The sequence below is a fragment of the Chelonoidis abingdonii genome, chromosome 9, assembly GCF_003597395.2.
Source record: "Chelonoidis abingdonii isolate Lonesome George chromosome 9, CheloAbing_2.0, whole genome shotgun sequence".
Taxonomy (NCBI): Eukaryota; Metazoa; Chordata; order Testudines; family Testudinidae; genus Chelonoidis; species Chelonoidis abingdonii.
In genome coordinates, this window is record NC_133777.1 from 6,689,026 (window position 1) to 6,702,703 (window position 13,678).

The window sequence follows — 13,678 nt, forward strand, 5'->3', positions numbered from 1 at the left end:
CATTAGAAAGCCAGCTCAGGCATAATGCAGCTAATTTGGAGATTTTTCTCCAGTAGCTTCTACCTGAGCCCTGATTCCCTCTGCATTCCAGCTGTGAGCAAAATCATTAACATAGAAGGTAATCTACAAAGCTCAGAGTCACCTTTGTGGCTTGGTTCTTGTTTAATTTATCCATGTCAGCCAAGGAAGGCCTAATGCATCCAGCTCTTCTCCATCTGTAGAGAGCCCTTTGTTCACTCTTCACGATGGCACTTTGGTCTCATTTCAGGGTTGGGTTAGTGTGTAGGTGCTGGGTGGTGTTGGTGGCCTGAGAGATACAGGTCAGACTAGATACCTAGTGGCTCCCTTCTGGCCTTAAATTCTATGACACATTACAATCAAAATCCACTCCCCCACACAGCCCCTTGCTATCTCAGTTGGCCAAAAGGGAGGGAGAGGGGTGACGAAGCAAGTGTTCCCATGTCTACTTCGAGAGAAAAGTGTATAATTTACAAGAAATAGCAACTTTTATTTTCTTAAATAAAACGCTTCTTGCCATTTCATCTTTAGTCAGTTTAGGAGGAGCACGAAGGAGGTGCTTGGGGTCACAGGACCTAGCCCTCAAACCAGGCTTCATGGTTCAGAATTCTGCGTTGGGACTGAGCTATTTTATCAGAAAAAAGTAAAAGCTATTGGAGGCTCTTGCTCACGGAAAGAAGGAGCCGGTATCTAGCAGACACTATAAACTGTTAGCAACAACATTTAATAAAGCATGATTAGAAAAATCCAAGTTTTCTGATGGAAGATCTCCATTAAGAAGCACTATTGTTCATTTATTATAGCCAAAAAAGGCCACAGCATAGAATGGGATTTGAGCCTGAATAGCTATTTCTATGATTTAGGAGCTGTGGATGCATGATTTAGAGACAAGTGGTGTCCAGACAACTATACCTCAGGTACTATGGCAGAAAAGGTGGAAGGAGAAGGCAGAGGTTTCCCACTAGGAATCTCCTAATGCCATCTTTCTGACCTGTGACATGGACAGAAATGAATCCTCTTGGTGCTCTTCTAGGATGTAGCTATGGCACCTGTGGCCTGGCCATGTGTCAATCCCATTGTTAATAGGGATGCACTTTCCAGCTCTCTCAACAGTACTGATTGGATCAGGACACCCTATCGGCTATGTCAGAGGGTTAACAAGAGGCATGAAATATTGGTTTTAAATTTGATAGAGTGGGACTTTCAAAAGCTCAGCCTAGGACTGTCTCAGAGGTGGGAGACTGCTGTCTAAAGCCACTGAGGTGCAGAACTAAGAAACCCGTGGACAGCAAGAAAGGCTGTGAATTCTAGCAGCCCTTGTATTGGGCGAGCGCAGAAGGGAAAGGTTTGCTTTAATGACACACTTATATTAAAGGACAGGAATGTCCAATGAATGGCAGGTAACATCTCTCAGTGCTGGTATCAATGGCACCAAGAGAAGAGTCATATTTGCATGGAGAAATCCACAGATTCCGATTGACTGAGAAAGCTGGTATAACAGACAGACATGTATGTGAAATCTGCAGTGGTACAGGAGGCCGCCGGGGAGACAATTCTCTTCTCATCATAACAAATGGGCTTCAGGATCCAACTTTTAGAGATGCTAGGCAAGGTAGCTTGCTTGCACGAAATGTCACAAGATGGGAATTCCCTCGTCTCCCCCATCCCCACCTGTTATAATGTATCCTTAGTCTCTTCCCATCTCCAATGGAACAAGCTTCATGGAAGCCTACGTAGCTTTGGAGCACATATTCCTTTTTTTGGCTTTTATACGGTCACAATAAGTCAGTTCTGATTCTTCAGCCTAAGGCAGGGTCAGGCACCAGTGAGCAGTGGCTAAGAAGGTTATTTCTTGACAATCTGGATGACATCTTCGTGCTCCATCAAATGAGTTAATCCTACTCTTTGAGGACTGTATTTTGTGCTGGTTCCCTTTAAACCAGGAGAAAGCAAATTGAAACGTGTTAGGAGCGGACACTTCAAATACAGGCAAATCAAATTCAGAGAGTATTAGTCACTTACCCACACCAAGGCGTATTTGAACTGGCTGGCTAACGTTCTGTGAATTCGATGGCACTGCAATAAGACAGTGTGTGACAGTCAAAGGATAATGCTTCAATATATATCTGCCTCTATTCTATCCCGGTTCTTAAACTATGCCCCTCACTGTGGTGTCTGAGCACCTGAAAATTAGACTTGAAAACACTGTTTTGATTATTAGCGCCAACTAATCATGCCTCCCAAGACAAGAAGAGGAGATTTTCCCCAGATTTCCAGTACCCACTGCTGTCTTCAATTAACATCAAGCCACTACAGACAGGAACACCTTGGGTCCACGCTGTATACTGCAAAGGCAACTACAGAGCCACATTCAAAAATGCAGAAAGAGCATAAAGTAAATGTACTAGAATCATGTTTTCTCCATACAAAGTTCCCAGGAATAGCATCACAAAAGTCACATTTCCCTCTGCTTGTTCACTGAACTCTATTAAGTTACCTTTGTGACGTTACACCCCATATTCTTTATAGAAACATGGTTATGATATGAACATGGACTAAGATATATTTTATGCAAGATGGGTCTTGTAAGGTATCATTGGAAAGGTTAAGATTTACTGAATGTGATCATCCAATTTGTCTTGCTTGTATCATTTCTGTATCTAAAGTCAGGAATACTGATTATGTAACAATTACAACTGTGTGTGTATTTGGGAGACACCCACCAGACAACCAGCCATCACAGCCTTGATGGGCCATTAGGAAGAAACAATAAGACTGTGAAGATACTAATCTCTCTCCTTCCTGAGAGGTGTCCTGGGATATAGCTGTGACACTACAAGGTCAGGTGGTCCTGTCACCTGGTACTAAATACCACCTTGGACACTGCTGGTACTTTTCCTCTGTAGGCGGATGGGGATCAAACAAAGGTTTCCCACCTTAGGTAAATCCTTTTAAAGACTGGGGAGAGGGTTAATCTGGACTCTCCTCCACTGCCTACCCAAGAAGAAAGACGGCTGAAAATACCTGAAGAGACAAAGGAACACACCTGTGGGAAAGGCAGGGGCGAGTCCAGACTGAGATAGGGGTCCAGTCTTTAAGAAGAAATAACTGGAACTCTAAGCTATAGAAACTCTGCAACTTGCCTACAACAACATTTAGGGTGAGAAATTACTTCTTGAAAGGAGTCTCTAAGATTTTAAGGTTAGTATGCCTGTTTTGTTTTATCTGCTCAATAATTTGCTTTGCTCTGTTTGCTATCCCTTATAATCACTTAAAATCTGCCTTTTATAGTTAGTAAATTTGTTTTGTTTATTATTAAAACCCAGTTTGCGCTATTTCTAACTGGGGGTGGGAGGAGGAGGAAGTTGTGCACGTCTCTCTTCACATTGAGAGGGCGAATTTTTATGCACTTGCATTGTGCAGATCTTTCTATATAGCACAAGACAGTACTATTCTTGTTTATTCCACAAAGGGGGTGTGCACGTGAGTGCTGAGAGAATCCCCTCACACAGAGCTGACTTCAATCTGCGTCTGCAGCTGGGTGTGGCCCTACACACGCTGCAAGAGACTGTGGAGCCTAATTCAGCAAAACAGTGAGAGGGAATCCAGGCTAGTGGAGCAGGAAGGGCTCAGTGAAACCCCAGTACATCAGGTGGTATGCCAGAAGCAGGGGTGGGGTGGTGTCCAACCCATCACAACCTTCATCACCTTTTATCTAGTAAAAATGTTTGTAAAGTACATTACCAGGAAAGAAATATTTGTTTCTATACCTTAGTTAGACCAAGCTAAGGAATGTTAATGGGCAACAAATCATCATCATGTGTTTTTTCATAGGATGACCTGAAATATACAAAATCCTACCAGCAGTCTCGGGTAAGAAGTTTGCTTTGGACTCAGTGCTGTTCTACCACCAGAGAAAGATGTTTCTTTGTGTTATTTACTTACCACATGCTCTACAGAAGCCCCTTTCCGGAGAATAATGGCATCTGTGAAGTCTGGTCTCTCTAGAGAGCACAGAAAAACGAGGGAAAAGATAACTTCGCTTTCCCGATCACTGTCCTTTAACATAATCTGACAATGCATTTGATTATGTACAACTCCTTGAATCCCCCCCTGCTCCTGTTACACCTGACAGCAGGCTGGCATACAAAGCAGCCATTCACCTGAGTTATACTGCCTACTTAGCTCCATACACACTCCAGTGGGAAGAAATACAAACTGGCTACTTACCCTGGACTTTTAAAGACCAATACACTGAATCAATTCATAATCTTCAAAGATAGTACTTCCAAGATTTGATTTACTCTCTCTCAGGTACCAAAGGTATTTCCTTCTATACTAAAACAACAAGGAGTCAGGTGGCACCCTAAAGACTAACAGATTTATTTGGGCATAAGCTTTTGTGGGTAAAAAATCCTCACTTCTTCAGATAAGCTTTCATGGGTAAAAATCCTCACTTATGTGCAAATAAGTGGGACTGCTGAAAGAACCTGAAGGGATAAAGGAACAAACCTGAAGGGAAAGGCAGGGGTGAGTCCAGACAGACAGGGGTCCAGTCTGTAAGAATAACTGGAACTCACAGCTACAGAAACTCTGCATCCTGCCTAATTCAACATTTAGGGTGAGAAATTACATTTTGCAATCTCTTTCTTTAGTGAATCAAGCTTAGTTGAGTGTGTTTTATTTGCTTAGTAATCAGCTCTGGTCTGTTTGCTATACCTTATAATCACTTAAAATCTGTCTTTTGTAGTTAATTAACTTATTTCTTGTTTATAACATAACCTAGTTTATATCTGAGGGGTTCAAGAAGCTGTGCATCTCTCTCCCCACATTGAGAAAGAGTGTGAATTTTTATGAGCTTGTGCTGTGCGGATTTTTCTATCCAGACCAAGACAATATACCTTTGGGTCTGCACTCCATGGCAGGTGGGCACGCGAGTGCTGAGGCAAAGGCCGATCTCTGTGTCTGTCTTTCTGCAGCTGGGTGGGGCCCTGCCTGGGGGTGTGCTAGAGGAGGCTTAAGAGCCTGGCTCAGGAAGACAGGTTAAAGGGGGCCCAGGCTGGCGGAACAGGCAGCTCAGTGGTATCTCAATATATCAGCTAGCACCTTAAAAGGGGGCAACCCATCACACCAACTTCCCATTGACAGCCAATAGGAGTTGGGAACATAGTGTCCAACTCCCATTGTACTCCTGAAAATTTCCCCCTTGGACTCTTCTTTTGCCAGTCAGTGTTTTGCTTACGTCCTCTCTTCTTAGTGAAGATACAGGTAAGCGCCAGGTACTCCCACAGCTTCTCCAGTAAATAGTCCAGGTTCAGCTTCATCCCACAGCTGCAAAACACCACAAACATCTCGGCTTAGTGTAATTCTATTCCACAAAGAGCAGCCCAAATTTCGTCTTACTTGGAATCCACAAAGAAGTGTGATCGCGAAGCCTATTAAATGCTAGATGACAAGGTGAAGCTTTCTGATGGGTCAGTATGGGAAAACAGACAATGCTTTCCAGAAGTACACCAGCTTCAAAATGGCAGAACCCATCAGTTTCATTGAACAGATAACATAACATAACTACTGCAAAGACCTGGTTCATGCCTGGTGTGAGGCAGCTTATAGCAGATTTTCCTCTCTCTGTGAATAGAGGCCACTAAATATTTTGTTAAAAATGACAGGGTACTTGCTGAGTTTCACTCTCAGCCAGAGCAGCTAAGTGGTGTGCCAAGGAGTGCGCCCCTCTTTGGGACAGCAAAGGAAGAAGGTATTAATGAAATGTAAACCAACTTCCCTTAGTGTACAGCCTGCAGGAGGCGTGGATTGACAGGCCTATAAGCTCTTACCTGATCACAACACTGTTGGGTCTCCTAGCCAGACGATCTACTTCTTCCATAGATATCTGGTCAATCTTGTTATAAACCTGACTCAAAAGGGAAAAGAATATATTGACTTTAGAAAGTCAATTCAAGTGACACTGCAAACAAATACGAGACGTACAAGTAGTTATGAGGTTCTGCAGTTTCCAGTCCTCGCAGACATACAATAATGAAATGCTGGGGCTTGTTAAAATATGTGGCTCTTATCGATATTGATCAAAGATTTTTGGTAAATTGTTAAAGTTCATAAGTCTCAAAATTACTGATAAGTTTTCCCATTTTAACATTCTTTCCTTTGGGGTCACCCTCTGGTGTTTGTTCTGGGACCTAATTATAAGAATCCAAAACATTATCAAAAGGGGCCCCTGAAACAAAAGGTGAATCTATAGTGCACTAAGGCTGCACGCATACAGACACCATGGTTGTTAGAGGAAATCAGCCACGGAACTTTGAGCACCAAAACACAGGTCTCTACACCGCCTGCGCTAAAAGAGGAATGATCAGCTGTAGGTAGCCTGCTACTACAGTCACTGGGGTCAGCCACAAGAGGGCGCTGGAATCATGTGCTAAACCAGCATATTACACAAGCACTCTGGCCATGGCTAAACTGGCGCTTTACAGCGCTGAAACTTTCTCACTCAGGGGTGTGAAAAAAACACCCCAGAGCGCTGCAAGATACAGCGCTGTAAAGTTCCAGTGTAAACAGTGCCGCAGCGCTGCGAGGGCGGCTCCCAGCACTGCAAGCTAATCCCCACAAGGAGGTGGAGTAAGTGCAGCGCTGGAAGAGCTCTCCCAGCGCTGGTGCTGCGACCACCCTCACACTTCAAAGCGCTCCCGTGGCAGCGCTTTGAAGTTTCAAGTGCAGCCATACCCTCTGTTAGCACATGCGCAACAGGTTAACTAGAAGTTTTATGACAAGTGGTTTTCACACAGAGCGATTCTCTCAATGCAAGAGGTCAAGATCATTCTATATTTAGGACCTCAATCCTATGCTGTCCCATTAATTATACAGAAATAAGGCTGTTTCCGGGATACTCACATAAAGGCAGGGCATGTAGACTCTGTTACCGACAATCACATCGATAAACTCATCAGGAGAACAATCTTCTCTAAACAGAACCTCTGCATTGAAGATTTCTGAGGTGGACATCATTAAGGCCAAACATCCTTTCTTGGCTAAATACACGGGATAGGCACAATGGGCAGGATTTGTTTAATTTTGTATAATGGGGGCTGCTCAGATGACACCCCCCCCCCAAAACAAACAAACAAACAAACCCCAAAAACCAAACTCCTCCTACTGCTTTTAACCACACCATCACTCTGTTGGCATGAACACCTTGCTCTGGAATTTGTATTGAAGATACAATCCCATTCTAGGTCACCATCACCTAGTGGGCTGTGGATCTGACGTGTGGATGGTGGTCAAGACAAGTGGTTTCTGGAGGTTGCCCCTTTCTGAGCTCCCCTTCAGGAAAGGATACTGTACTCATGGAGGATGAGCTGCACCAGCTTCTCGGAGCACTGGGTCAGCGTGACAGTCGAGTTAAAGGAGATGCCCCCACCCTTCTTTGGCTGGATGAACAAAACAAAGAATCTTAAAAAATTCTGTAAGATGTAAAGTCCACGTTATCTGTGACACAACAAAAGGGACAGGCACAGAGGAATTTCTGCTTCCATTGGATGAGCACAGGCACAGAGGAATTTCTGCTTCCACTGGATGAACACACACAAACCCATGGCTGTGCAGGGCCACTGGAAAGGCTCACCTTGAAGTAGATGTTTGGTTTGCATTTGTTCAGCCGGATTCCTACAGATTCCAATTCCTTCTCCAAGAGAGACCTGCACAGACATTGCAAATTAGTTGTTGGTACACTGGACTTCACGCAAGAGGAACAAATGGTCATAAGTTTGGGTTTTGACTGGCCAACAACTTAAGGTTTCCCAGCTCCAAATCACCACCCTGTGGAACTTCTCTGTATCACTGATTGGGCCCTCCGATTCAGCAAGGCCTCTAATTGGGACGTAAGAACACAGCCATGGGAGGAGGAAGCCTCAAATAAAGACACCACCATGTAATCGATTATCCTTCCCTGGACAGACCACATGTGGATGTTCTTCCCCTCAAGAAGCCAGAACTGAGGTTCCTTGCAAGTAAATGCTGTGCCTACCGAGCCAGTAAGTATTTCTATTGAGCACAATCAAGTCCATTGCCCAAGCCTGGGCTGCTTGCTCGGAAGCTACCAACAGGTCATCCAGCCCAGGCAATAATCTGCAGTAATAGTTATCTTGCTGCTCAAGCAATGGCCAAAAAGCCCCAATAGAAGTTCACATTTAAACTGAAACACATTAACAGAGCGGCCTCATGATGCACAAATTTTTAGAAGAACCAGCTAGAGGGGAAGAACAATTTAGCAAAAATCTGCACAGGGAGTTCATTTTGGAATGCCTATGGAGAGAGGATTAAAGTGAGAAGATCATCCCAGGAATATTAAAGAGTAAAATTATTAGCCTAAAATAGATTATATTAAGACATTACTAAATATCTAGTATACTGCATACCGGGTATGCTAGTTGGCCTCCGCAACTGGAAAGTATCAAGCCATCTGGATTCCTCCATTGGCCGATCAGCCCAGAACTGACTAACCTGCTCCCTGTGCTCACCTCTGTACTTCGCCCTTGGTGGCATCCAGCATCATGATGACGACATCAGCAGTCCTAGCCACAGCTATCACCTGACGTCCTCTCCCTTTCCCTGCAAAGGAAGGCGATGACATTATCTGTGGGAAGGCAGAATAGCTAAAAGCTCCCTTGAATCAGGAGCCGTCCCATGGGACTTCTTCAAAGCAAGGAAGAATTTCATTCCCGCTTCGGCTGCACTAACCTGTTGGGAAGGCGGCCAGGCTAATGGGGTCAAGGCCCATTCAGAGCTCTTGCAGGCTGAAATATGTGCTTGTTCACAAAAGAAACACACCGTTTCTGAAGGCCAGTCCAACAGAAAGCACTACACAGACACACAAGGGACTTGGCTCTAAGCAACCGCAGGATCCATTCTCCTTGGTTGCATGGAGCTGGGATGTGACCCACTCAGCCTCTAGCACAGAGGTGGCCAAACTACAGCCCGTGGGCCACATCCAGCCCGGCCCTTGAGTTCCTGGCCAGGAAGGCTAGCCCCTGCCCACTCCCCTGTTGTCCTCCCTCCCCTGCAGCCATGCTGTTGTGTAGCCAGCGCTCTGGGCGGCAGGGCTGTGAGTTCCTGCAGGGCAGCATGGCAGTGGATCTAGCTCCAGCCGGAGTGGCTTCCAGACATGCTGCTCTGAGCAGCACGGTAAGCGGGGTCGGAGGGTTGTATAAGGGGCGGGGGGTCCCGGAGGGCAGTCAGGGGACAGTTGGATGGGGCTGAGGTTCAGGGGCAGTCAGGAGATGGGGAATGGGGGGGTTGCATAAGCGTGGGAGTCTCAAGGGGCCTGTCAGGGGGTGGGGGTGTGGATAGGGATCGGGGCAGTCAGGGGACTGGGAGCAGGGGGAGGTTGGATGGGGGTGGGTCCTGGGGGTGGTAGGGAGGGCAAAGGAGTCCCATATGAAAGAGAGCACAGCAAGTTAAGGGGACAAGGAGCAGGGGATGGGTCGGCGGTTCTAAGGGGGGCAGTCAGGGGGCGGGAAATGGGAGAAGGTGGATAGGGGTGGGGACCAGGCTGTTTGGGGAGGCACAGCCTTCCCTACCTGGCCCTCCATACAGTTTTGCAATCCCAATGTGGCCCTTGGGCCAGAAAGTTTGCCCACCCCTGCTCTAGCATGAGAGTCATGCAGCTCCTGATGAGCAAGTACTCCCTCTGCAAGCAGACAGTGCAGAAGCATTGCAATCCCATCAGACTGCCTTCTTTCCAAGAAGCAGCGTGTGTGCAATTCTCTCTTTCCTCTGCACTGAAGCGAGGATACCCAGAATAGTGAAGAGGAAAACCCCGAGATTCCAGTTCAAATCAGAAAGACACACTTTCTGATCAGAAACGAAAGGAGACATTTATTAACCAAACTACACTGTGCTCAGATAGAAACATCAGGAGACTCCTATGAACCTCATGAGACGCCTCTTGCCACAGCTGAGCGACTGGCAGATGAACCAAGAGGAAAGAGGTGGAATAAATTCCTGGCTCCCAAGCCAAGGAGCCACATCAGAACTCTCAGAAACACCCAGGTGATTGTAGCTGAACAATATTTCTTGCCTTGCTTAAAGCCTCTTCCCGCACACCTCCAGTTTCTCTCTCTAGTGACAAACACCAAAGACCTCCTCTTGTACCAGGAGAGCAGATGAGCAAAGTCAAGACTCTCCCTGAATAGGGAGGTTTGCTTACTTCTGCTACCCACCTCCAAAACAAGCATCATCTACAACATAATATGCCTTTACATAATTCAGGAACTCTTACAATTGTCCCCCACATTCAGGATCTCAGGTTTTAAGTCTAAGGCGTTCACACAATACATGACCAAGCTGGCAAGGTTGGTACCATTTAGAAACTCTACACAGTATTGAGAGCAATGGCACACATTAAAGGAATCTAAGTGCTAACCAACCTTGTGCAGCTCCTTCGATGATTCCAGGCAGATCCAAAAGCTGAATGTTTGCTCCTTTGTACTGCAAGATAATCAGAAAGATGGACGATTCTAAGGACCTGCACAAAACCTTGTATCCAGCTTTCCTAACACCAGCTAAGCACTCAGTGTATTGTAAACAGAGGGCCAAATTCTGAAATCAATAGGGCTGCAAAGGGCAAAATCTGGCCCAGTAAGTTTAGCATCCCACTGAGCTGGAAACAATTTCCAGAGTTTTTACCATGAAGCTGTTTCAATAACGTTCTGAAAATTCCTCTTCCACCTCAAGATACATTTTACTGCAGCAGTTTATGGCCAAAGCTACTAAAATTCTAGACCATCTCGGTTTGACTACAAAACGACAAGACTAGAGCGCGCTATGGCTGTAATATTATTTTGGTCCTTTGTTCACCAAAGAAACTTGTCCGTACAAGTAATAAGTTTCTTATCTGGTCCAACAGGTGAAATGTTGTAATGAGAAGTGCAAACACCGCTGCGCTCTCATGGCTGGATCCAGAATTACTCAGCTCTGTGTCACAGGCATAATATTACTACTGTTAACAGAGAATCTCCTTTAACTCAAGTGGTGAAGATCACTTGATTATGGAGCAAGAGGACGAGAGCTCCACTTCTGCTGCTACAGTGAAGTTTCAAATGACGACATCGTGCAGTATAATGAAGTTGAAGGTAGATCGGTTACAATATTTATGCCTGTTTTGACATCAATGTGTTTGTTTTAATTATTTTCACTCAGCCTGAATTTTGACCCAAAAATTTCACATTATACTAGGATACTTTCCAGTTTGGTGCCTTTTATAATTTGCTTTACTGATGGATGTACAGGGCACAGATACCAAAAACTCCTCAAGGACAGGAATTGTCCTATTTGCCTATTTTGAAGCTTCATTAAAAACAAATCTGTCAAGGCTTCCAGCCATCTGGTCAATGGTATTGCCTGGTCCTTCTAAATGCAGAGTCAGATCCCAGTGCATGCTGCCTGTCTCAGAGGAGCAATGCTGCCTGTAAAAGTGCCAGGCTCCACAGACCTAACTGCAAATGCTTGAGACCTTCCAAGAGTTCAAAACAGAAATCAGCTGAGAAGCAGGGACATTTGGATAAAGCTGGTTCTGAGCCCTACCATACATGTAAGAAGAATACACACATCAGGAACAGCACATCCCTACATACTAAGTTGTGGGTCTTGTTACTAACAGCTTATGTTTTAGTCACGGGTATTTTTAGTAAAAGTCATGGACAGGTTACGGGCAGTAAATAAAAATTCATGGCCCATGACCTGTCCATGGCTTGTACTATATACCCTTGACTAAATCTTGGAACCACGACCAATGGGCACTGCGGGGGTGGTGCCTGCTGGCAGAGGCTGCACACAGAACTGCCTGGCCATGCCTCTGCCTAGGAGCTGAGGCAGGGGGATGTCACTGCTTCCGGGGAGCCCAAGGTAAGCGCCGCCCAGAGCACTCAATCTGTCCTGTGCCCTAACCCTCTGCCCCCTCCCACACCTAAACTCCGGCTGCTGCAGGGGGGAAAAAAGACGGTGGCCCAAGACTGCCCCAGCAGCGGCTGGTGCAACTGGCCCAGGGGCTGCCTGTGCTGCTCAGGAAGCCCCCAGGCAAGGCACACAAGGAGCTGCAGAACTCACGGAAAGTCATGGAATCTGTGACTTCTGTGACAAACTCACAGCCTTACTTATGATGTAGAATCCATCCAAATCACACTTACTTCTATGACACCTGGAATACACGTCAGCGTTGTGAATTCATATGAGGCAGCTTCACTGGCTGTGGAGGTCATTAAGCTCAGAAATGTGGACTGAAAGGCAAGATATCATAACGTGAAATATATAAACAAATGACAGCATCACTGAATATATAAAGATACATGGAAACAATGCACATCAATGACTGCTGAACCGGCATGGGAAGAAAACGACTGTAGTTTTAACAGCCATGTGCTCTTGGTATGCCAGGCATGGGAGTTCTGCGGTGAAATGGGATACCTGGCATTTTCTCTTGAATGTCAGTTACCAGACTGCTCTTACAGACCTTTCATAGTGGTGTTGCTGTGGTATTGGGATGCACCAAGTGTGCTTTGCATGCAAGAATGATGAAAGACTTTCCACAGTTTTAGCCTTCAGGTCTGAGAGTGCAAGCAACGTTCTTTCCATTCATTTTTGTCAAACAAACGCTTAAGTTGTTTCTGGCTTTTTCTGTATTTCCACATTAGCAGTCAGATAACACAAGCATATTTCAAAAGAATGAAAACAAACCTAGGAACTGCACGTGCTAGAGTCAATTCTAATAATCACTGACCTTACCCACAGAGGGAAAGCCAATCAGTGCCACTCTGGCATCTCCAGATTTCATCACATCAAAACCCTCTCCTTTAGCAGCGGCAGATTTGGAGGGTTCTAGTAGCTGAGCTCTGTACTTTGCAAGCTTTGCCTTCAGTAGGCCAAGATGGTACTCGGTAGCTTAAACAAAACAGAAAGAACAGTTAGTAACCAAATAACCAGCGATGGCATCGGAACATGCATCTAGTTCCCTATTAGTTCAAGGGACTTGTTTCTAGTTTAGGAATTGCAGCAACTAGGGCATTTCTACAAATTAACATTGTAGATCAAGTTTGGTGTTTTTAAACTATTTGCTCTTTATGCTTGGTGTGCCACAACACACTGAAATACATGCCCAAATAAAGCTGTTAGTCTATAAGGTGCCACTGGACTCATTGTTTCTGTGGATACAGACTAACATGGCTACCCCTGATACTTGACACTGAAATAAAGGTAGCTCCTGCCTTAAGAGTGTCCATTCTCATAGAGAAGAGAGAGGATTCCTAGTGAGAGAAAACAACAGGGTTTTGTGTTTTCTCCGCTCTTTATTTAGTTACTATAGACTCATTTCTTGTGGTGTAACTTATGTCTTTATATTTAACCTATTCCCAATGACACATCATGACACAGGTGTAAACCACGCATGAGGCGCAAGTGCAAGTTGCATTAGTTTGCACCAATATAGCACCCTGTAGCGCAGTATAAAGGCATCCAGCCTATTCTGTGAGGTGCAAATGGAACCCCCCCCAAAGGACGAAAAAAATCAGTGTAAGGGAAGGCACTGACAGAACGGCCACCCACCTCTCCTCCCCGCTGCCCAACAGACGGACGGGCGACCCCTGCCGCCCCCCCC

At 45.4% G+C, this 13,678-nt stretch overlaps 1 protein-coding gene across 1 annotated transcript in view; it reads right to left on the bottom strand.

Moving 5' to 3' along the window:
• Positions 1–487: 487 nt before the first annotated feature.
• The window catches only part of DRG2 (developmentally regulated GTP binding protein 2), a 14,157-nt gene continuing 966 nt past the window's right edge, over positions 488–13,678 (bottom strand). Inside the window, exons 2-13 of the mRNA XM_032762662.2 lie at positions 12,806–12,966; positions 12,216–12,305; positions 10,458–10,518; positions 8,550–8,640; positions 7,655–7,727; positions 7,370–7,460; positions 6,925–7,022; positions 5,853–5,929; positions 5,261–5,349; positions 3,964–4,022; positions 2,041–2,094; positions 488–1,950 (exon numbers count right to left, since the gene is read on the bottom strand). Coding sequence (XP_032618553.1) covers positions 1,864–1,950; positions 2,041–2,094; positions 3,964–4,022; positions 5,261–5,349; positions 5,853–5,929; positions 6,925–7,022; positions 7,370–7,460; positions 7,655–7,727; positions 8,550–8,640; positions 10,458–10,518; positions 12,216–12,305; positions 12,806–12,966 — 1,031 coding nt within the window. The 3' untranslated portion in view covers positions 488–1,863. The remainder of the gene's footprint in view (positions 1,951–2,040; positions 2,095–3,963; positions 4,023–5,260; positions 5,350–5,852; positions 5,930–6,924; positions 7,023–7,369; positions 7,461–7,654; positions 7,728–8,549; positions 8,641–10,457; positions 10,519–12,215; positions 12,306–12,805; positions 12,967–13,678) is intronic.